This window comes from Sander lucioperca, chromosome 6 (assembly GCF_008315115.2).
Source record: "Sander lucioperca isolate FBNREF2018 chromosome 6, SLUC_FBN_1.2, whole genome shotgun sequence".
In the NCBI taxonomy this organism is placed as follows: Eukaryota; Metazoa; Chordata; class Actinopteri; order Perciformes; family Percidae; genus Sander; species Sander lucioperca.
The window spans coordinates 15,858,047-15,883,982 of NC_050178.1; the positions used below are offsets into that span (position 1 = coordinate 15,858,047).

General features: G+C 41.1%; 1 protein-coding gene across 1 annotated transcript; it reads right to left on the reverse strand.

Annotated features, from left to right (window-relative positions):
• Positions 1-8,656: 8,656 nt before the first annotated feature.
• LOC116034538 (serine/threonine-protein kinase 35-like) lies at positions 8,657-25,625 on the reverse strand. The gene is made up of 3 exons (XM_031277241.2): positions 24,932-25,625; positions 23,127-23,868; positions 8,657-9,539 (listed from the first exon to the last, which is right to left on the reverse strand). Exons 1-2 carry the CDS (start codon positions 25,416-25,418, stop codon positions 23,150-23,152), a joined length of 1,206 nt encoding a protein of 401 aa, XP_031133101.1. The 5' UTR covers positions 25,419-25,625; the 3' UTR covers positions 8,657-9,539; positions 23,127-23,149.
• Between the last annotated feature and the right edge of the window lie 311 nt (positions 25,626-25,936).

Sequence of the window (25,936 nt, forward strand, 5' to 3'; positions counted from 1 at the left end):
ATGACGAGCAGCACTTCTTTCAGTACTGTATTTTCTACACAAGTACTCTTTAAAGAACCCCTATTATAGTAGAATAGGTTTACATGCTTTGATATTCAAACACATACTATGTTTCTCATACTGCCCATTGCTGCAGCTCTGCCTGAAACACAGCTCTCCTTCCGGAAAAGCCCAGTTTATTGTGTATTGTTTATTGTTTATTAAGGATCCCCATTAGTCATCACCAAGAGTTTTCTTCCTGGGGGCAACACAAGACAATAAACAAATATTACAAAGCAAATTATAAATACATATTGTTATATCAGAATAATGAAAACATCCCACATTTTATAAAACAAAAGGCACAGTAGCATGTTTTCCATGTTATAAAAACAACAAAACAGTAACATGAAATAAAATATATACTAAAGAAGCAAGAAAGAAGACAACAGAAAGGAATGACAGAATCAAACAAGTTTTAACCTAATCTCCTTAATGATAACAGCTTCTCTTAGTTTGTTTTTTAAGCTTGAAGTATTTCCCATTAGGATTACATGTGAGGGGAAGCTATTATGTTACAGTTATGTACATTACCATTTTTTTAAGCACATTGGTTCTAGGAATAGGCAGCCATAACCCACATAACATAACACATAACCGTGGTATCATAACCATGACTATCATTGGTAGGTAATAGCTGTGAGAACAAGTTGGTGGGTTTGCATAATGTACAAATATTCTTTAAAAATACAATGCTATGCATTTTTTCCCACATTACTCCTATTGGAGCAGCTCAATTTGACAAGCTCTTGTTTTATGGCACCAGACCAGATCATACGGCAATAGTCTAGAGACTGTCCCATCAGCCATTAGATTGGTCAGCTGGCCCACTCTGTTGTGATTGGGAAATATTATCCATCTGTTGTTGGCTCTGTATTTCAGCACATTGGTTTTGAAATGTAACAGTGACTACAAGGTTAAAAGTTAAAGTTATAAGCTCAACTTTAATTTGCAGAAGCTACATGTATCAGATGATGAACTGTGATGCTCAGTGGTGGAAAGTAACTAAGTACATTTCCCACTTACTATGCTTAAGTATACTTGAGTATTTACATTTTTTTTACTATATAAAAAAACAACCCTGAGCATAACAACACGAAGCATTGTATTATAGTAAATGAAACCAACAGTGTTTAAAGCATTAGAATGCTGCATACATGTTAATGCAGCAGTGGTACACTTGTGGTACTTTTCTAACAATGATATGACCATTTATGATTGAATGACAGATGGCAGAGTAGTATTGCTACTTTTAGGCAGGGTTGGTAACTATTTCCAATATACACTTTTTATATATTGTTTCAAATGGTCATCTGTAGCTGCTATAATCCTGTAAAATCGTCCACCAATCCCTGCATCGCGGTTCGCTTGGAAAGAACCAATGAAATGCCTCCTTGCCCCACTGCATGTACTCTACCCCGTCCGTGTACGAGCCTGAGCCCAGTGCGCGCTGTCCCCGCTGGAGTTACTGACGTCTTTCTGTTGGACATATCTGAATACTTGATTACTGTTCAATACCGTGAATACTGTTGGTGTTCTCCAATAATGGGACCAAAGGTTATGGAATGATTAGCTGCTCAGATGTTTGAGGACAAGTGTTTTTGCAGTCCATTATTTGAGGCGCAGAAGAGCTTACAGGCCCTGCACAGTGTTTCCACTTCCACTGCCTGATTAGACCTCTCTTCTGCGTGTACAGACTGAGCTTAAGTTGTTATGCTTTTATCATTGTTGTTAGTGATGATTGTTGTAGAATTTTGGCGAGCCAAATAACTTGGAGACTAAAGAAGTTTCAGGAGACTTTGATGACTTATTCATTAATTGAATCTTGATCGAGGAGAATATGGATAAGCAATAAACTACTTTACTAAACTTTAGCATCAGTGCAACGCCACCCCAATTCAGAAGGCTTCTCTCCCTAGGGGGGAAAAGAGCCCCTATAGCATACATGATTAGAAATGACCAAATAAGGTATTTCCTCACTTATATGCACATGTGAAGATGTTATTGGATCATTCACAACAACTATTCTTATGTAACATTTCACAAGTTGGTAGCATCTGTGAACGTATGGGTCATGTGATGTTTTATTTAGCAGAATTACATTGTGTTGTTCTATCCAATACTTCCTATATTTCTATTAGATTTCCTATGCTGTCTTCTGATAAAATGCCGGAAAAGACAGTAAATTTACTGTAAATCTTTCCCCAACGATGATGTCGACCAGAAAAAGTGATACCTCCTGTGTGGGTGTGCAGATACCAAAAGGTGATTTTGGATGTGACATTTGCATGTGTTATTTGACTGTTCATTAATGTTTTCTGTAAATGTACCCCCTTATGTACTCCCTTGTCTAAATACTCTTTCAAAGCCTTTGTTATAATTAAGTTAGATTTACTGTAAAAACTTCCATCTGAAAATAGTCAAATCTAAGGATATTAATTCTAAAAGAAATGTAAAATCATCCTTAAAAGCCCACCCAGGGTTATTTCGTAGAATACAAACTCCTCCTCAGGTTATTAAATGCCTCAAATCCCCAGAAACAATTTCAGTTGCTTTGGAATTATTTACTTGATAATGTCTTATTCTTCTGTTCATTTAAAGTTTTAGATTACTGTAATCTTATCTAATCTAATTTGCTTGCTTTGAGACTACAGTGAATGAACGTATTGTAGTACACATATTTCACCCATTGGAGGCACTGATGATCTTTTGGCCTGAGATGTTTCTGTTGTCAGCACCAACAGCAGTCTGTCATCCGCACTCAAACACTCAGGAAGCAGTTACATAAACAAAGGGTAGCTTTACTATTAGTAAATAATATTTTAAAAAGTGTGCAGTGGGTCATGTAACTACGGTATAAGAGAGAAGGAGAGACAGGGGTGGGTCAAGCCTAGCAATAGATAGATAGATAGGTAGATAGATAGATAGATAGATAGATAGAGAGAGAAATAGAGAGATAGAGAGATAGATAGACGGATCAGTGATTCAGTGATATAAAGTCAAGTGACACATGATCTTTATTCCTGACACAATGTTCAATTAAACTTAACTGATGTAGGACACTGAAGGTGAACATCAAATGGTCAACATGACCTTTCAATCAGTGGATGTCTAAAGCACAAGGTCTACACCAACACAGAATGTATCTAACAAGTACTGTGTGTGTATCCAGAGCCTGAAACATCTTTCTCTGCACTGGGTGCACACATGCTGATTTGACACCAACAAATGCACTCTCCTCCTGTTTGAGTAGCATTTGATTAAAAAAACTATAGCCACAGACAGGGCAGAGAAGTCAGAAAGTACTGAGAGATAAGCTAACATATTGTTGCTTTTGGTCTTGTCATGGGATTTGTTGACAATAACAAAGATTTAGAATATTACCAGCCTTGCCCTGAAATGTATTTTATCATATCACCAGAAATCCAATAATATTTATTAAACATTGAATTTCATCAATATTCATCTTGCCATGCATTCTCCTCTCATGTTTTGAGAACTGATGCTGCCGTGAGACAATGACACAGCCTTTCTTATCACTGATTATTGGGGATCAGTGGCTGATTGACCTCTTCAATTGTGTTCAGTGGGATCTTGTTTTAACCAGCTGAATACTGTTTGGTAAACTAAGATAATCCACTCTCAAGCTAATGGATGATTAAGTCGTGACATGATGAATGAGTTAGTTACACTGTGCTATGGACACTGAGGAGTTAGTGGAGGATATAGTAGGATGAACACCATGCTTCTTTTCCCACTTAGAGCAATACACACTCCAGTGTGTTCAGTGGTTAAACAGTTAAACACTAGTCGTTGCTTCCTGGTGTTCCAGCCCCTCGGAACACACTGTATGTAGTGCTATACGACACTGCAGAACAGAGGGATCCTGCTTCTGCATGGTGATCACCAGACAATGTTTGGCCTGTCACATTCCAACTGTGCATCCTTTCAGGGCTGGGGTAGTCTGAGTGGGAATGAGTGCTCTATTGTTGGTGATTAATTACACAGATCTCGGCTTGTCAACTCCGGATTCTGTTCAGAGACAGAGAGGAGTCAGAGCATGAACATGATGCTTGAATTACTGCAGAAAACAAACTCTCAAACCCAAATCATTTACTCCATAATTACTAGAATGTGGTATATATTATGTACTAAATATTACACTGTATGAGGACCATTATATGAACTTTATTACTGTGTTTGTGTTAGTATCTGTGTATTGCTGTATCACTGTTGTGATTTGACACTATAAATAAAATTGAATTGCATTAAAATTGGGTGTATGACTGATGTAGACCTGTATGGAGTCTGGAGTGTCCCAACAGAATAATTAAAGCCTTTTCAGCGTTTAACTGTGATCCATTAATAAAGAAATTACACATTGATGAATTGCGAATTGCATTTAATTTATGCATTGAAAACTCATAGTAAATAGAATAATAAACAGATGACATTACATTTGGATAATTACATTTCATTACATTGCATTTATTTATAAATAATAAATGAATGACATGATGAACAGGTTTGATGTGATGATGTGTAGTCAACTCACCTAACCGGTTTTGCACAGAGAAACTGATCTGTCAGTGTAGGTTTACATCATATCAGTACTTCAGTTTGCCCTCTGACCTGTGAATGTGATGGGCTTCAGGGAGGTGGAACACATTACATACATTTTACACTGAGCACATTAGAACTCCAAAAAAAGAAGGTGAAATGAATACCTTCAAAGGGACAGGTAATACAACTTTACACTTCAGACTTGCATTTAGTTTCAAATTATTTATCATTTGGGAATGGCAGTAGCTCAGTCTGTAGGGAGCTGGGTTGGGAACCGGAGGGTTGCTGATTCAAATCCTCTTACGGACCAAAGTATGGTGGTTGACTGATAGCTGGAGAGGTGCCAGTTCACCTCCTGTGCAGTGAGCAAGGCACCGAACCCCCAACTGCTTGGGGTCGCGGTACAGCTGCAGCCCCCTCACTCTGACGTCTCTCCATTTGTGCATGTATAGGACCTGAGTGTGTGTGTGTGTATTTCAGGCCTGTGTGTAATAACAACAGAGTGAAAACATTGTAATTTCCGATTAAGAAAGTATAAATTATTATTTTTATTTTTCTCTTGATGCTTCCCAGATGTTCAGCAGCATTAAACGTTTTGCATACAGTGTTTGTTTTAATACATAAAGCGGCGTACTAAATGGTTCAATGGTAGCACTAGTTTATTTTAGGACAAACAGCATGTAAGGCGACACAGAGGCAAAGGAGCAGGTTGGCTTTTGATTTTACACACCAGTAAGACCAATTAAAGAAAACAACAAAGAAAAATACATAGTCGTATAAATGTTTAACCAAATGTAACCCAAATTGAAAAAAATGGCTTTTAAAAGATAAGGTTTCATCAACAAATTCCATTAAAGTACCAAAACCAACAATTAAATGATCCATTGTAGTCTAATAACTATTAAAAACTCTTCAATGCACCAAATGTGGATTAATCCACTGCTAAAAATAGTCCAACAAATGTCCTCCTGTTTGTGTAACGTTTGCTTAAGACTACAGCTGCCCAGCTCTTTTAGGGTTTGCAAAAGTCAAATATATCAGAGCTCTCAGAAAAATCAAAGTCAATTACAATTCAGTTGTTGACATGAAAGCTTTTTACAAGTCGGAATCTCATAATTCCGATATGACATGAGTGCCACAGATGGGGTAGGGAAATCAGTAAGTATTGAGAGATGGACTTTGATGGTCTTTTCATGGGATTTGTTGACAATTGCAAAAATATAAAATAATGAAAGCCTTCTCCTTAAAATCTTTTTATTGCAGATGTATTTTAAACTACATGTGAGGGCATCTGGACTTTGGAAGTTGTAATTAACATAGTAAACATGTCAAATTTGCGTCAGTTATTTCCAAGTAGGCACACCCAGCTAACTTTCATGTTTTCATGAAACATGCTCATACTTTTCCTGAGCATTCTCAAGCTATACTGAACGTCTTCTCATATCTCCTACACATTCCAATCATTGTCATAAAAATGTTAAGAATTCACACAGATACGAGGTATTTCCAACCTTTATTGAAACAGAGCCCAGCTATGTACAAAGTCAGCAATAAAAACATTTTTCTTTTAAAAGGTGCCGTAGGTAGGATTGCGAAGATCCAGGACTTAGCCAAGAAATGTGAACTACTTCTCAGTCCCTCCCCCCTCTCCGCTAAAGCCCAAAACGTTCTCCTAAGCCCCTCCCCCACAAGGGAGAATGAATGCGTGTGCATGAGCAGTGATTGACATGCAGTTAGCCCCCCCCCCCCCCCCCAGCCTTGATTGGTGCATCTGAACAGGGAGCGGTGGATTTTTGCAAATCGCACTACAGGCTGTAGGTGGTGCCAAATTACCTGCTTCGTGTAGTTTCTACTCGAACATGGGGTCAATTTCAGCAAATATGAAGTCTTATAAGGCTTACCTACTGCACCTTTAATTCAAGCAAACGGCTTAAGCATCATGTACAACCAAGGACTGTAATGTTGAAATAAAGGGTCAAGTCATCTGAACACAAGGTCCAGTGGTATAGTCCAGTTCCTGTCAGGATAAGAAGCAGAGGACTAAAAGAGAATGAGCCACGCCTGGATTGTTCCACAGTGTATCCAGGAAGGCAGAGTTGCATAGAAAAGTGTTGCATGTAACAAAAGTGACCCATTATTCATCATAGTTTTATCAAACGTGATGCTACTGCACACTATACAGGTACATTATTCCAACACCAAAGGAAAACCTCCAGGGGCAGCTACACAGACTTAAGGGGAATATGTTGAGGGTTTGCTTGAATCGCTTGATATTTTAAGTACATTCCTCTAAATTAAAGTAAAATGAAAGCAGTTCCTCAGAAATCAGAATAAAGAACTGTGTGTGAGTGGATATGTCAAGCTGCTGTCAAGTGCTACCATTAGCTCACCTTCAGTTCAAGATGATCATTCCTACCCTACACAATAAAACACTGCACATACATTATGGGAACCGAGGAACCATTTTCACAGAAGTTGAAGAAATTAACTCAGTATATCACGGCCTGTGTTGAGCTAAAGGTGTGTAAACATCTGGACCAACGTAAAGCCATTTCTCACAATGCATCAGCAAAAACGGAAAGAAACAGTCAAAGCAACAGAGAGAAGTCAAACGTCACTTATTCCAAACTAATGTGATGCATTCACAATCCAAGGAAAACTGCGCACATCTAACAAATACGTTGATGACATTAAATAAAAGTCTTAAAATCTGCCAGGCTGTCTCTAACTGAGGAATGTCTTTGTTGGAAAAATTTAACTATGGCTCAGAAAAGGAAATGTGAAAATGTGCAGAAACATGAGGTAGTACAATTAAAAAAGAAATAGGATTTGTTGAAAACATTCAGGTTCCCAGTTTAGTTCAACATATAACAGACTACAGACCTTTGGTTTCAGGGCAAAAATATCAACCGAGATACAATATTCAGCTGTGGTTCACAGTACAAATGTTCCAACATGCTTCTAAGCTCATTTTTTTCACATCACAGGCACTATTAGACCTCACAAACGGCCTGTGGCTGATTTTAGCAACACTTAGATTAAGTGTGATTATTTCTCAACAAGACACATCCTATTCATCACAGTTTAGAACTCGTAATCCACCCGAAACGCTAAGAAATAGCTCTGCGGCTTTGCTCCTTTAACATGAATGGCACCTGTTCAAATATTCAATCTTCCCTTTAAAAATTAGATTTTACTTAACAAATAAATGTTATACAGAAAAACAGTACAATTCCAAATAGTAAATAATATATGTATAGTAATAATACATTCATCATTCCTCATCCATAATTACACCCAAAATACTGAAGAAACTAAATTATCGAGACCATATACCATGAATAATGTATTTGGAGTGCCTAATCAAAGAAAAATATAACAGCTGATCTAAATGTTACTTGACTAGCAAATTTTATGGCTCCACTAGGTATAACCAATGAGAATAGAGTGAAAATCAAGTGTCCATGAAATCAAATAAGCTGCGCTCAGCACTGGATTTCTAGTCAAAGGCAAAGAAGAGGGGTAATGTAATGTCAGGCCTGTGTATGTCCTGCATGTCTCCAGATATACTCTAAACATTCACACCCATCACGTGTGTCTAGTTTAGGGCGTGTTTCTGCTTTTCTTTTAGCTTTCCCCATGTACTTATAACAGACACACTTTCACATATATGTTTGTAAAGAGTACGACAATTAACTTTTTAAACTATTTTAACTACAATTATGCTTAAATTTGACCCGGGATTTCCTTACATAGCTTTTGCATTTATGCCAGCAAAAATTCTATATCCACATGTCCATGACTCTCCAAACTCTGACAGATCTTCTGTGATACCCAGTCTGCTAACTAGGTTTCACTATTTGAGCTTTAAATGAAGGCAACACTGATGTGAACCTTAGGAAGGTGGCAGAATTATGAAGTGATCAAAACCCAGGCTAAAAATATCTAGCATTATCCAGTGGCTTATAAGGGTTTTACTGTGGGATTAAAGACATTTGTCAACCGTTACAAATTCTGCATTATTGTTAATCACTTGAAATCACAGGATTTTTTAAAGATTAGACTGTCTCAATTGAACTTACAGAAAACTGGCTGTATATATGAATATATGAAACTGTGTATATAAATTATAATATGACAGAAGATTTTACAGTCACTCACTTCTAATAACTAACCATGACTCCTGTGTAGTGTTCTTCCATGTAAACCAACAGATGTCTGGAGAAATTCAAACCCAACAACAGAAAAAGGATGTTGACACGTTTTTGTTTTTTTTTGTCAGTAAATAAAGCCGTCAAATCTCCCTGGGGCAACACACGTTCCCTAGTGTGGCAACCACCACCACAGCATGGGGAATACAATCCAAACTGGCAGCAAAGTCAAACATCTGACATTAGACCAGACTCCACTGAAGTTTTAGACAACAGAAACTCCACCACTTGAAGTGAGAGGTTTGCAGTAGCAGTGGGCATCTGGTGTTTTCATCCAATATTATCAAAATGCGCGACACATGGAGACGATCGCCCACACACACACACACCCCCACACACACACACACACACACACACCTTACATTTAGAGTCAATCAATGCACCGTCCTTCGTTAAGCAGTGTCACCATCATGTTTTCTGATGGGAATTTCTCCAGACCTCTACTCTTTGATGAAGGGATGGTTACATCCGTTTAATCAAGCTTCCTACTAAGCAGCAGGAATAATGTTGTCTTGCTTTATCATAATATGCAGGTCAAGACAAATATTCTCTATTGAATTGGCAGATGACCTCACTGTAAACAAGTTCAAAGAAAACAAAAATCCCATTTCAGCATCCAAACTTGACGAGTCACGAGTTTCCTATGCTTCTCCTTCATCTTCACAGTCTTCAGCTCAAAGCAGCCAGACCCTCGCTGATGTAGCAGCTCCCGGTAGAAACACAAGTCTGCAGAGAAAACAGCAACATTGTCATTTAAAATGTTAAAAAAAAAAAAAAAAAAAAAAAAAAACGTGGTTCAACAGTAACAGGCACAAACTGAGAATTTACAGTTTGTCTATGTGGGACATGGTCACCTTGAGTAGAGAGAAACAAGTCTGAGGCTGGAATACTGCTAATTTAAGGGGCCATCCACACGGAGACGCTTTTTGGTGCAAACGCACATGTTTAGCATTGTTTGGGCCTGTCGTCCAAACGAATCCTGTAAACGCACTGCCTGAAAACGCACTTTTTTGAAACCTGGTCCCAGGGTGAAAAAATTCGAAAACGGCTCTTTTGGCTTCGTTTGGACGGCGAAGCTGCATACTTGTGTATCAATGATGTCATCGCCAAGGTTGTCTGATCTGGGTTCAACCCTTCTTTTGGAAATTCAAACAAAGCCAGTCAACATGGGTATGTCCCTTAAGTGTTAGTAATCGGAGGGGCTTTAAATGTCATATTCAGTGAATAGCTAACATTGCATACTCCAGTCCAGCTGTATACCAGCAGAACTAGAGCTGTAATCGGGCCTTAAAAGTTCGGCCCGACAAGGCCCGAGCCCGACAGAATTCGCCCCGAGCCCGACCAGTACATTTTGATTGACAGATTTTTAAAAGCCCGAACCCGTTTACAGCCCAACTGTACAAAATGCCGTCTATCAGCAGTGATTAGAGTGCATGTCGGAAAATAGCTCTTCACACCGCAAGCGGGCACACGCACCACTCGGCGGAAGAGAAAGAAAAAAAGAGACTGCGCCGCACGCACACAACTGTTTTCCGTCAAGAATGAGTAATTTATACATTTTTTAACATCATTTATTCATGACTAACGGAGGCTATCGGCCAGTTGGAAGTTGGAACAAAGAAATAAAATAAGTCCTCCAGAAGCCAGCCTCTGTTTCACCTCCTCAGCATCCATTTACACGCCAATCGAAACGCTTCACCTGACCGCTCGTTTACTGCGCAACCAGGAGCGCAAGCCCGAGCCCGGCCCGAGCCCGTGTAACATGATAAAAATTAAGACCGAACCCGTCGGGTCCTGTCGGGTTCGGGCAAAGATCTTCAGCTCTAAGCATAACTGTTTTGTAACAACATGAATTTTCATTATACAGTAGGGAGAGAGAAATGAAGCTTATTTTGTTTGTTTTGCAGTGATTACATTCTAAAACACAATTAGATAACCAACAAACACTCCTCTGCATATTTATTGCAAGGAACTAGGTTACTCTAGTATCGATTTTTTACTATTTTAAGATAAGGGGAGAACATTTCTATTTGTTTGATATCATTAAAAGTTGGGCTTTGCTGTTGGCTTCACGACTATTTCTTAAGAAAGACAGACAGAATGAAGAGATTTGCGCTCCCCAGCAGCCGCACTGAACTGCAGTCTGCAGATGGGTGTCTCTTGTGAGGGAGTAAGAGCGGCAGTGCCAAGGTAGTTAAACAAAACTTATTTTCATGCGTTTACGTTCAAAAGCTGGGTTTTTACAGGCAAAACTGCCTGTAAAACCCACAGCTCTGCAAAAGACAGACTCGTGAACATCCAGGCACCCACTGCCAGCAGACTGTTGGGAAATTAATTGATTTTGCTGAGCAGATAAAGGAGGGTCTGGGTGTAACCCTGGTTGAAATAACATTGAAATAATAATAATTGGTATAATAAAGTTAGGTAGGAGAGAAAGGTCATTAAGGACCTGCTGCGTGTACAACAGGTTACTACAGTTGTGTATAGGGTTGGGTACCGAAACCCAGTGCTAATATGGCACCGGTGCCTAAACGACCAGTATCTACCGGACGAATAGCAACGCGGATTTCGGTGCCACTTAAATGCCTGCGCTTCTCTCTGATGCTCCGAAACGGACGTTAGAGTCAACAGAAGCATCGCTGCGAGTGACGCTAACATAGTAACATTACACTTGACAGCAGGTAATGTTAGTCTACCCTTAGCTAGTAGCTGGATTAAACACGGTTAAACTGCTGACACTAACGTTAAACGTGTGACTGTTTTTCACTTTAGAGGATTCCAACAGTGGTGTTGTTACTGGTGGGAAGAGTTCCCTCAGTGTGGCCTCCCCAGGGTCATGTTCCTGGGGACCTGCCACCTTCCCTGAAGCACCAACATCAGGCCGATATTTCCACATACATTTCCATTTGCACAAGAATTATCAAATCAACTGAGGATTGTCATTACATCAATAGTCTATATCCACTACGTTCCACACCCAGCAATGCTCTGTTGCTGCCAGAAATTCTGCCGCATATACACTCTTTCCGGACGGCTTTCCGGGACCTTCCTCTTTCTTGGTGTTCTTTCTTTTCAGCTAGAGTTTTCTGTTGCACGACTAAAACTACTTTTGAACGTACACGTTCTACCAAAACAAGTTCCTTCCCGATTTGCTGAGTAATTGCAGCAATGAAAATTGTCTCCGACTCTTTTACAGCAATGGCCACAAAGTGCTGAGAGCTGCACATACAACTAAAAAGATACTGGAAGGAGTATCGGTCTGTCCTTCGATTTTCTCGACAGCTGTTGATCAGATCGACTTCCCATTTCGGTTGACTGCTGAGTGCAATGTCGAGTGTGAGTTCTTGAGATCTACCGGCCATATTTCTAAGTAGAGTGTTATGTACACACTGTGTAGTGTATTGAAAGAGGAACCCTATTAACGGTTACGCTACTGTTGGGACCAGTGTTAAAACTGATTTTAAACAAACACACATGTGGCCAACGTGTTCAGAGACAAAGGGACCACAGGTCCCACACACAGGCCTGAAGCCTTCTCAAACAAAGGGATTGTGGCCTCCACCGCAATTCTGCAGCCTGAAAGTTCCCACCTCCATGAGAACTGGGGGGTTTCAAACTGGGGAGGTCTAAAAACTACAGACGTAGTTCGCACCTTCTAAAACTGAATTACGATTGGTTCAGCAGACCCTGAACACAGCGGGAATCCAGGTCCGGTGGCCGGAATATAAAAACTTCACGTCACCCCCACTTCTTGGTCTTCCGATGCGGCTCACCATGCTAACAAGGATGCACGCCAGACATCTGTGCTAAATAGTCCATTTTCTGGACAAAGTGGATTTATTTTCAGTGTGCTGAAACCACCTTGGATCCTATGAAAACATACACCAGTGTCTTCACATCTGCAGGAGAGGAAAACAACATTTTGCTTTCTCAAGTCGACTTAACTTCCTTCCCGCTGCCTTCGGGAGGAAAAATCTTTTCCGTGAAATTGCCGACGGGCAATCCGGAACCTCGTTCTGTTTTACCGTGGGAAATCTATGGACAAAGCGAACGATAACACACAGTAAGAAGGTTGAGGTTTCTGGGTAGAGAAATTTATGTGTGTTTATTAATGAGTGAAGGCTAATGTTGCCATTGTTTTGCTATTAATGTGTTTGACTAATACTGGTGCTACTGGTGCACGCTTTGATTATTAATGGTCCAATATGTAATATATTTACTGTAATAAATCCAAAAATGACCCCAATGCATCATTAAGGAAACATGCTAAGTTGAAATACTATCTTTTCTGACAACAATGCTAATGCCAGTATTTTCTCCTTTTGAAATTTCCGTTCTGTGACGGAATTTCTGTTTGTGTTTTGTTTGTTGTTATCAACTGCCCAGTTTGATAACCAGGCCGGGTTGCCAGATATACCTGTAAAAACGTAAACCCAGCGCGCTACAGCTGTAAGGTTAGTACAGCCATAAAAGCAGCAAACAAACGAACAGGATCAACAGAGATTGATTTTACCCGACAAAAACAGCATGTTTCTAATAGTTGCGTGACCAGAGACGTAACAACCACGTCTGGGTAAATATTGGAGATGTATTTGAAAGATGGAGACAGCTTAGAGCCCAAAAGGACGCAGAGTTGGCTAATTTCCTCCTGAACAGGTAAGCATTAGCTTCAGGCTAATTTATGACAGCTACTAGAGATGGGCATTTTATGTCATTTCAACATCTGTGTACTCACACTGAATTATATAGCTAGAGTACCCAAGTTGGTTACTCGCAAAAACAACTGAGACACAGCCAGTGAAGTGATCCCGACTGGTCCTGGCTAACGCCGCCATGCTAACCCTGCTAACTGCTAGCTAACGTTACCGGATGACCAGGCAAGCAGGCCGCGGCCGTTTACAACGTGTAGCCTGTTCAGCGGCTGTAGCCGACAACGGTGAGTTATTTGAAGCTAAGAGAGGGGTGCTGTAAATCGGAAAGAGAGGACCTTGAGTTTGCAGTGTGTTTGTAGCGATTGTTGCCGTAATTCTAAGCCAATAAAGTGTGTTGAGTGGGTGGAAAAGGACGGCAAGGTAGTGGTATTTTTAGCGGTTCCTATCGTAATTCTAAGCCGAGGAAGTGTGTCTGTCTGGCATGTGGAGAGGATGGCGAGGTTGTGGGATTTTTAGCAGTTCCTACGGTAATTCTAAGCCGAAAAAGTGTGTCTCTCAGTTGGGTACAGAGCTCCACGTGAGCACGGGCTTTTATGACTGTCAATATAGCCAGCATCTAACATTAGCTACTCCGCTGTGCTGTGGAGTAATGTCTGGCTATGTGAGTCAAGCGTCTAGCAACACTGTTGTGGATGCTGCGGTCAGCCTGGCAACCAACATGAACTTCGAGTCTGGGGAGGAGGGAGCGGGGGAGACGACTCCAGTATTTTTAATTTGTACTGCAGTAACTATTTTAAACACTAGCTGTCAGTATTACATATTGCACCTTTAATCTGTGCTCGGGACCACCGTGTCCCAGTTTTTGCTGTGAAAGCACCACTGATCACAGCGCATTTGTTGATATGAATGTGTTGAATAATGTAGCTTGTGTGAGACGGTAAATGCTACATTGCTGCTCCTTCCACGGAGTTTAGTTACTGTTCAGTGAGATAATAAGCTCCGTTGGTCCGTCTGTTCACAGCCCGCGAGGTGACGAGAACGCCACCCTATGTAGACCGATGGAGCTGTGTTTATCTCCGCGAAGAATCACTGTTTAGTTTGTATAAAATTCTCGGAGCCTGCCCTACTTATTTTCGTAACAATCAAGTATCAAAAACTAAGGAGGACACGCTGTTGGATGCTGTCCTCCTCTCCTACTTCAATGCCTAACGAATCTATCTCTCTCTCTCTCTCTCTCCCTGACCCTGTCTTTCACTGGTTGAAGCCTGAAAATATTGTAAACAAATTAATAACATAACTAATTACACTGGTCGGACTGTTCAGCTCTGTTTCAGACTGATACCTCCGGTTCCGCTTCGGTGCCTTTTTCAGTCGCGGAAAATACTTTACAATACTCATCTGGATTGAAGCGGCAAACATTCAGTGCAAGATTAAAAAATTACATAACATTATTTATAATACATTTATCTGAAAGGCAACGTTAGGGGCTAAAAACACCAAACACCGCACGGTGGGAGGAGCTGTGTATGTGTGTGTATGTGAGCGAGACACAAGTGACAGAGACGGAGGAGAGCAGGGAAAGGAAATGCAGAAGAACGTGTTTTAAATAGCGTTAAAAAAAAAAATACGAATATTAACGAAATAACGAATAATAATAACGAAACACAATGTGCGACGGCCGCTGTTGATAGTGTGGCGCACCGCCACACAATAGTCTATGTGTGGGAAACACTTTTTTTTTTTAAGTTAAATAAATTTTGTTATACTTTAAATAGCAGTTGTTTGTGGTTATTTGTGTATTTGTTGTAATAAGGGCTGGTTAAACAGGTCTGTGCTCGAATTCATCCTTCGTTTGTTCCTTCAAAGATACCAGATAAATTAATCAAATTAATTCAGATCTGTATTTTAAAGGGAACACCACCAATGAGACTGTTTCACAGCTCAGTTATTGGTCCCTGATTCCAGGGTGGTGCCCTGTTTTGATTGTTTATCAATTTGGTAAAGTTATTATTATTATTCAAGAACAGATGTAAAGAGACAGACTGGAGATGCTACATTGAAGCAAACTCAAAAATGTAAGCACCAGCAATGTAACTTTCTAGAATCAACACTTTTGTTCCTGGAAATAGCCTGGTCCCAAATAAGCTAGCTACTAACTGTTAGCAAATGACGCCTATACTCTGGCATTGCTAGGGGACGGAACTCTGTCATGGCAAGTGTGTCAGGAGCCAAGGAAGCGTAGTGTTGAGTGTGAACTTGTTTAGCTGAGCGGTTCTGAACAAAGTTGCAAGCAGCAATACAACCGGACAAGCAATAGGCCTGTTCTCAACAGAAACCTTTTAACAGCACTACACTAGTGCAAACCAACAGACAGTCACATTTGGAAGTTTTGGTTTCCAATGCGGCCACCGTACTTCCAGGCGCTTGTTGTGTTGCAGCCATGGAGCACAGAAAGTGGCGCTCTAGTGCGGCTTTATTTCAGGTTGAAATAAAATGTCCCTCTTATCTGTGAAATAAGCATGTGATCCGTTTCAACTCCACCCCTCAAAGAGTCGGAATCGAGAATCGATAAGAATTGAAAGAAAGAATTGGGATTGACATCAGAATTGTTCAAATCTAAACGATGCCCAACCCTAAGCAACAGTGAGTAAAGCTGACATAGGTATAGCCATAGATATAGATGGGTATAGCAGTGAAGGTGTTTATTCAGCATATGAGGAGTGGTGGGACAGACCATCAGGAGGTTTTTACTGAGGCAGGCCTGCTGTCAATTGCACTGACCAGACAGCTGACTGCAGGGCCACAAACACTTCCCAATAGCTCTCCAACTCACACAACACATTTTGCATGTCTGACATCATGTCAGCCTGTAAACCAGTGTGTTGAGGATTATCATCAGCCATTGTGCGGCAGTGAGGAGCCAGAGCCTTAGGGATTGCTGTGCTTTGAGATGTGCAGCCGCAGTTTGTGCCCAGCTATGCAGTCATAGGAACCTCTTTTAAGTCCGTTATGTAACAGAGTGCAGTTTCCACACGCACTCAACAGAGTGCGTGTGTCATGTAACAACATGATACATAACAGACTTAAAAGAGGTATATTGAGGGTATTGAGAGCTTTATCCTGCAGCCCACAGAGACAACACAGTTTAATGACCAGTGCTGACTTGTCAATTTTATGTAGCATGGGCATTTGGCCAACAGATGGAATGTAACAGAACACAGACTGTTGCTATTGTTGCTATTGGAACATGACAATATGCCATGGACTGCCTCTATTCAAAGTCTTTGTACTAGTGAAAAAATATCCAAAATGTACAGGACAACCCCTAATATGTGAAGGGTTAGTTCACCCAAATCACAAAATCATTCTCACTTATCCCTAGCTGTACCCACAAGCACATAATGTATGTGTTGAGGATTGGACATGATTTGACTTTTGTCACCAACTCAATTCAATGCAGGTCAGTGGAATTTAATAACAAAATGTGTTTCCACAAACAATGTCCCAGTGTTCAGTATTCTTTTTTAACCTTTTGATTAAATCATCTTGATAGTGATTTATTTAAATGTTAATATTATTTTTTCAGTTTTGTTAATTGAGGTTTTATTTACTCAAGCATAATATACATGTTTGTTTATCAAATTGTCAGAAACAACAGGAAAATGCATCAATTTCTGCCAAATAAGGTAACAGACTCCAGACTACTGCCGTGCAATTTTAGGGGATTATTAATCTTCAGAGTTTGGACTTGAATGTCACGGCTGAGCGCCACTAGCCTATTTTAGTAATTACACAATAACATGACAATTTAATTAAAATTTTATATCAATATACATATTCTTATTTTTTATGAGAATTTCCTGGTAAAATGAAGGTTAAAAAACTATTATTTTATATTTTATTTTGCTTTTCCAGGGACCACCTGCAGTACCCTCACGGACCACTAGTGGTCCGCGGACCACAGTTTGGGAATGAAGATCTTATAACATCAGCCTGGCCTTGAGGGGACCTGCAGGCAACTTTGTTTACATTCATTTTCCACAACAAGCACACAGCGACAAACACAAATCAACAGAGAACTCTGTAATTAAACACTATCTAACAAGTGTAGTGAAGCGGCTCTGTTGTAAAGGCTAACGGTGCTTGGTTAGCACAATGACGTAATGTTAGAAAGTACAGCCGAAACGATTTGTCATAAACTAGGTAAGTAACAAACGATGCTAACTGCATTAATAACCAAGCCAAACTGTGCTGTCACTATTTTAGTGATTTATAAGCAACCTGTTTCTTACAGATTGTCATGTTACTGAGAATACAGCTATTAGAAGGTAATATATGAAGTCGAAGCTAACTCTGACAGAGGGCTGCTAACATTACCTTTAGCTGTCTCCATGAAGCTCCCAGCTACGCTAATGTTACTATACCTTGCGACGCAGTTAGAAAACAAGAACAAGCTAACTAATGTTAACGTAAGCACTTTGGCTCGGTGGATATCGTTTTTTAAAGTCATGTTAAAACTATTTCCCATCCTTCTTACGATTTCCAGCCGCAGCCTGTCACTCCCCCTTGTACTAAGTTAACTCGATATATAACGTTAGCTCCGCAATGTTGTACTAACGTACGGTACGTAACGTTAGCTTAGACCTCACAATGCCTTGTGTTTCTCAATCCCGCTAAGTTATTGTTCATGAGACATGACATGAGTGACACATGTGGGTAGGCCAAGGCGAGAAGATGGAGATTAGCTAACGTTTGCCAACATATTTAGAAAAAAAGTCACATTCGAATAGTAATTTCAGCCAGTGTTTCCTCCATGTTGATTTTATTGTGGCGGTACACCATGGCAAAATTTCTTCCGCCACGCTATCAGAAATAGGGTAGACGCACAATAGTCGCGGTTGCTTTTTAAATGATCCTGCCGACATAATGCACATAATTGGGTGCTGCTCACATTGCAATTTAACAAGTAGAACTATTCAGAGGTTATTGGGCCCGTCCAGTTTAACTCCACATACTGTTGTGTTGATGTAGTTTATTGTCAAAACGTTCGCTTTCTTCCGAGTCGACTATAAAACGACCAGCTCCACCAAAAACGTCACCGCGGGAGATGGCTTTGAAACGCAGACACCAAAATCAATGTAAGGAATAAATAACTATGGCTAACATTACAAGAAACATAAACAGGCTAGCTAGCTAATGGCGTTTTTCCATTACATGGTACCTGCTCGACTCGCCTCGACTCTACTCGCCTCGACACACTGTGCGTCCGTTTTCCATTGCAGATTTTAGTACCGCCTCAGCGTGGCTGGTTGTATGCCGGCTCGACGCACACACCAGCGCACAAGTATAAACGGCAAAAGCTCTGCCGGAGCCTCTGCAGAACTGTAAAACAAGCAGCGCCGCAGTAAACTGCCGTGGCTAACGCGACACACACACAGAACGTGGAAGGTGTGTGTTGCCAGAAGACACATTTTGTTTCAAACCAAGCTGGAGGCAGCAAAAAAAAAAAACAAGCTGGCTAAACTGTTTAAAAATAGCGGGTTTGTTCAGGACACCCCCGTCTGTCGCTTTCACGTCACCTTTTCGGCTCGCCTCAGCTCGCTTGGAACCTCGACTGAGGAGGTACTAAAAAAAGTACCTGTTAGCAGGTACCAGGTACTTTTTTTCGTAATGGAAAACCAAAAAAGGCGAGTAGAGTCAAGGCGAGTCGAGCTGGTACCATGTAATGGAAAAGCGCCATAACTGTTATCGATCTCACGACGTGACTTTTTGCCCGAAGACAGCGTTGTGGAGAGTGAAACGGGAGACTAGAAAAAGGCGTTCAGGTAGTGTGTTGTTAGGATGGCTACAGTAAATCATAGGCTCCTGTTATCTAAAAGATTTTCAATGTAATGGCTCAATATCTAAATGATTTCGACAATGTGAATGAGGTCGTTATAATTGGATGGCCTGCAGCTTTAAGCACAATTCGTTTGGATACAAGTGTTATATTTTGGAAGACAGACAGGTTTCTGAACAGCGATGCCCGCGCCCACCCCCCCGCGCCCACGGTATTAGGCCTAGGCCCAATTTGTTAGGACAGGCCTGCCCCCACTGCTAAAACAAATCCTGTCAGCATTCATTTTTACTATTTGAATTATATTCGAATTTCGGTATTTGTTTCAACTGCCCTAATGTGTAGCCTCCTAAATTTGACACACCTTACTTTCGCAAGCTACTTAATCTAAAGTCAGACAGTCCTGGTTCAAACTATGCAGTTTGTACACTTACAACGATTGATATTTGAATGAAAGATTAACTGGGAGAAGGCACCTTCTGACATTGATGTGACACGACCCCTAGAGAGAACACAAATCACTCTGTTGGAATTGTTGGAACTAAAGAAATACTCAGTCCACTCTGATTGTACAGTGGTGTTACGAGCTTTACCGGTTATAGCCTGGCTTGGGACATCTCTAGACACTTTGGTGTAGCTTCATCTTCTACAATTAATTGTTTATAGTTGGTTAACAATGCAAAACAGTGGCTCTAACACAAAACCATGAGATTAAGTAGTATCTCCCAATATTCCTTGGAATGACATCGCTATCAATTTCATAAAAAGTTATATTTGTACTATTTCATTAAGGGCGTTTTCACACATGAAAGTCCGAACCAAGGTCCGGACCAAGGTTCATGTTTTTGTTACATTGTATACATTTGATCCGGTAAGTTTTGGTTTCACACTGCAGTTATGCAAGCGCACTAAAGATCTATACGTGATAAAACTACATCCTGCCGTCATCACATACGTGAGCTGCGTCTCCAGATACTTATAATTGATTGGTTTGTAGACGGGCTTCCCCGTCCTCTCGTATCTTCTCTCTGTGTCGGAGTTTTTTCAGCTGACTGCTGCTCTCCCATACGGCCGCGGCTCTTTTTGTTTTGATGTTGAGAAGCAAGACACTGGAACTTTCTGGAGAATTTATTCAGAGACAAACGGAAACCTACACTGTACATTTACTACCACTTAAATAAAATGCTGATGTATTCTCTGCTCTGATAGCCGACAGCTGTCTGCTCTGAGTGCATTCACCGTCACTCTCACTCTCTCATGTAGCTTACACACTAAGCACCGAGCTATTTCTTAAAGGAGCTATTGTAACACAAGGAGAGCCTGCCAGAGCTTCTTCTATTTGGTCCGAAAGTCCGAACCATCCAAAAAATGCTTTCACACTGTAAACGAACCAGACCATGGTTCAGTTTGGTCCGGACCGAGACCCCTCTTTTGGTCGGACCAAAATTTGGTCTTTTGATCCGGACCGTGGTCCGGGGGAGGTTTCACACCTGTAATTTTGGTTCGGATTAAACTGAAGAGTCCGAAAGTCCGGACCAAATGAGGTATGTGTGAAAACGCCCTAAAACACAAATATAATTTTAGAAGTGAAAAAATGGCTCTACAATAGAGTATATTTAGAGCAGGACTGTCCTTTAAAAGCACAGTCCATGCTCAAAGACCCACACACACCTGGTATTAACATATGGTCTGTATCTGGATATATTATCTGGAAAATGACATGATTACCGGCATTAAACTTGGGATGAATAAGTGTTCTTGTTCCCCATTCTGGAGATTACATTGGATCTCAATGTGCAAATTAGCTGGACAGAGCTGGCAGACTTGTCAACAAACATGGTGCCGTCCAGGTGAAGAGAAATAATGCTGCTGTATGTGCTCTACTGATTTCCTTGCCTATGGCTTTTTGTTGGGCAACTTGAGAGAGCAGGGTTAGGCAGCAGTGTTAGGTGACCTTTTGACATGCTCACAGGATTCTTTTCTCAAGAATGTAGTCAGTCTACAGATTGCATTTACCCCCAACTGAGATTTGGTCACAATGTGAGCCAGACCACCTCCAGATATGGTCTGACCAATTGGATAGCGTTCCGATTACAATACTCTCTGTGTGTAATTACAACTGCATCAACGTGGTTGTCTTTATCAAGGTAAGATATCCAGATACAAACCTAGGGTTTAGGTCAGAGAGCATTTTATGTGAATTCAGTATTGTATCGGTTTGATCCTTTGGTATCCCTATCAAATCTACTTACGTTTATTTCTTGACATTTGTAAGTAAATACAATAACAGGCACTAGTATTTCTTTGCTGAGAGGGCAGAGGGTGGTTGCGCAAGACACTGAGCACATACACTGAAGGCAGTCACTAAAGTTAGGAAACATGGAAAGACACTAAAGGCACATTAAGACCCAACAAATGCGGGGGCAGTGATGTTGACTGTACGTGTACGGGACTCTCACAACGCCTCAAAACCATGTATATTGAATGCCTCTGCATGCAATTAGATAGACATACAACCAATCAGAGCAGTGAAACGTGACCTACAACCAATCAGAGCAGTGAAACGTGACCTACAACCAATCAGAGCAAAGAAACGTCATAGTGCTGAGGGACACAAGCAAGTTGCTTGGTCCATTTTGAAGCAGGAAAAAAATGGCGACAAGGTCACAAACTTTCTTTAATTACAGCTAAACCGGACACTGCAATGCGTTCCTGAAAACTTTGAGGTGAGAAATATGCACTACAGTAACATAATCTTGATTCATATTTGATCAGCACCGCCTAGTTTGACAGTTTGTTCTGAGTATCCTGAGCCTGGTGCATTATGCTGGACAGAGAATTCCTCTGTCAGTCATTGTCTTAAACCCGCCCCATGTGAGATAAACAGCTGTGATTGGCCTGTGCAAGTTCTGGATGTCTGGAAATCTGTATGAACGGGAGGGGCCCAGATGTATCTGCCACAGCAAATGAAACATGAGCTGGCAGATTCAGCTGGTTTCCAGGTTACATACAAATAGTATTTCCACATTAAAGGACAATTCTGGCACAAAATGAACCTAGGGGTTAATAACATATGTGTACCGAGTCGAACATTCTCTGGGATCTGTTTTCATGCTAATCGAATGCGTCTCTAGCTTTAAACAAGCTACCGCAAATCGGTGGTTAGCTGCGAATGCTAGCTTTTGGGGCTGATGGTAAATCGCTATTTTATACCACTAACAAGGCTCAAAATAGCACCACACTTCAACGGTAGCATAATGAGGGTCCCTACATGTAAACCGAAGCATTGAGAACTTTGTAAGTGTACAGACAGTTTATTAAAAAGGTAGATTATAAAGACAGTAGCATTCATGTTTACATGAGGGCGCCATCATGGAAAACAGTCATGAGCAGTCGAACGATGAATGACTGTTTTCCAAGATGGCGCCCGCATGTAGACATGAACGCTATTGTCGTTATAATCTATAATCTCAGCCAGCCATCAAGGCATTCTCTGCTCAGGACACCATCAATTTCGCTCTGGTCCACACTCTCACACAGTGGTAAATATTTTGGCTGAAAAACACTGAAATTCTGAATTTTAGATTCTAGAAAACAGAAGTGGGGAAATAGTCTGGAAACATTCATATTTTCCATACTCTTGTTTTTTTTCATACTTATTCAGAACTGATAATGACTAAAATCAAATTCCATACCTTTCCATATTGTGTAGCAACATTGTGAAAATAAAAACGGGATAAGATCGTGGATCTGGATCCTGCCTGAAAAAAAATCGTGACATGATAGTTTTGCAAGGTGATTATGTTAAGATGAAGGCATAAGTACCTGTGAAACAATGTGGTTGAGGGTCATGCAGCACACGTAACCTGGTCCATTCTGGCCTGCAGCTCAAAAGCATCGGGCCGGTCCTGAGGGTTGACTGCGAGCATGTCCTGCAGCAGCTTCCTCACTCCATCGGACATACATGACCTGCGTTTCTGTGGGATGTTTAGTACCATCTTTGGATTCTCCAGCAGTGCCTCGCCCACCGGCACGATGTCCACTCCTTGTCTCACATAAGAACCCAGCAGCTCCCGCTTAGACTCAGCATCAATGAAAGTAATTCTCTCCAACATGGCCCAGATAATGATGCCTAGGGCAAATATGTCCGCTTTGGCTGTGTAATGACCCTCCCACACCTCAGGAGCCATATAGAAGTCTGAGCCACATGCCGATGACAACCAAAACTTGTTGACATTAACGTTTTTGTTCTTGTCTTCGCCTTCTTTACGCTCGTTGCTGTTTCCTAAACCAGCGCAAACTTTACTCAGGCCAAAGTCGGCCACCTTGAGAATTGGAGTCCCTGACTTCTCTGAAATGAGGATGTTGTCAGGTTTGAGGTCTCTGTGGACAATGTTGTTTTCATGCAGGAAAGCAACGGCGCTGGTCAGCTGCAGCATAAAGCTGTTGTTGGTTTGTGAGTCGGGCCGCCGAGACAGGATGAACTGGTTGAGGTCGCCGCCTTCGCAGAACTCCATGATAAACCAGAGGTAACAAGACTCCTCTGGAGGACCAAGCATTCTCTCACCTGCAACGGATGCACACCAGTCATTCACACAGTGATGCAATGATGCACACTACTTCAAACAGCTACATGTGCAAAGAAAAATTATCTATTTTGCTTAAAAAAAACTATTTTTGTGGTTATTTAATGCAACACAATATGTGTGAGTATTTGTTACAATTTCATACCAGGCTGAAGTCATTATACTTTCCCAACAGCCAGTGAATGTGCACTCACTAACTATCTGACAGTAAGCGATTCCACTCCAATCTCTTTGGCTGTGCCCTGCCTTTCTTTATTAGGGTGTTTCTTAAAAAGGTTATGTGTGGGTGGTATTTATCTGAAACTCAACAAGCTGAAACACTGTGGAACCATTACACAGCATCTCTAACATGCTTTGGCATGCATTTTAGATGCAGTTAGAGGAGAAAATGCATCATTAATGACCCACTGTAAGCCAAAAAAAATTAGGTGTATCCATTATGAATAGACTGTCTACTATTTATGATGCTAAAACCCCTTCAACAAGTTCTTGACTGAGATGCATATTTCAAATACCTGTAAACAGATCAAGTGCCATAACTATATAAGGAGGTATAACTGCACACAGCTGGTTTAGAGTGATGGTCATTCTGCGTTTCACAATATTACCTTACTGTGATTTATCATCAAAGGGAACCAGCACAGCACATTAAGACACTTTGTTGACGTGGTGGGTTTGGTTTAAGTTAAATGACTATCAAAGGAATGTGTAAAACACCTCTGTGAATACTGCCAACACAGCGGACTTCATTTTAGTTAGTGTGCCTCGGGAGCTCCCTCACAAAATCTACCCATCCCCCAGCGAGTCTGTGTCATGGCGACAAAAACAATGCTACCTCCTGCTTGGAGTAGTCAGAAGTACATTAAACATATATTGCAATTTAACATTTCTTTGAATATATCGGATGACCACCAAAACCCATAGCTACAACACTGCAGACAGTTTCTGAAGTGTTGCTTTTTATTAGGCATATATCTAAACCAAAATGCAGCTCTTAATATAACGTTACACAGCTAACGTTGAGGAGCTAAAGAGCCTCACCACCTTTTAGTGAAGTCTCCACCAGACGCAGGTACTGTTTGGACCTTTTGTTCCCATGACTCATTTTCTGGGCCATACCGTTCCTCTGTAGCACACACTCTTCCAGTTGCACCACATTTTGATGCCGTTTTTCCAGACTCGCCAGCGCCCAGAACTCCTGCAAGGCGAGCTCTACGTTTTCCGGCGCGTCGCATCGCAGTTTCTTCACGGCAACTTTCGCACCGGTCCTCCGGGCCACCGCTTCGTACACCACGCCGTATGTGCCCCTTCCCACCTCCCGCAGCAGGCTGTAGCGGGGCGCCATGACCCTGCGCTCCAGATTGTCCTGCTTGAAGAGGCCGATGTCTTCCTCCATGTCATGGCCGTCTTCCGTGTTTCCAACGCTCAGACTCCGCAGCACACTGGACTCGTCAGCTCGTGCTACGGCTTGTTTGTAGGCTCGCGCGCTCCTCGTGCGTCTCCGCCAATTGTCCCCACCGACTGTATCCATACGTACTCACGAATCATTCACGATTCAAACAATAGATAGAAAAACGTCCACATGCTGTCAACAACAGCAGTATCCCTGCAACCCCTCGCTCTCCTTTCTTTGAACAGAGAAAACAACAAAGTCAGGCTAAAAAAGGGAGGAGGGTCAACGGGAAGATGAGTGAAACTCGCTACAATACATAACAGCATTTCCGGTATAGACCTTCTAAATAAAACACACAACATTTTTCTTCCTCTTTAGATTAGGCAGACTAGACGCTGCAATGGCGTATCGCTGCCCTCTGCTGTTTGTTACAACCAGTCTATATAGTAACATTTATTTATATTTAACTATAGTCCAATACCAGTGCTGGAGAAAGTATACATTTCAGATCCTTCACTTAAGTAAAAGTAGCCTACTAAAACCACACTGTAAAAATACTCTGTTACAAGTAAAAGTCCCGCATTGAAAATGTTAATTAAAAGTAAAATTAAAAGTATGTAAGTATCATCAGGAAAATGTAGGCCTAACAGTTCTGT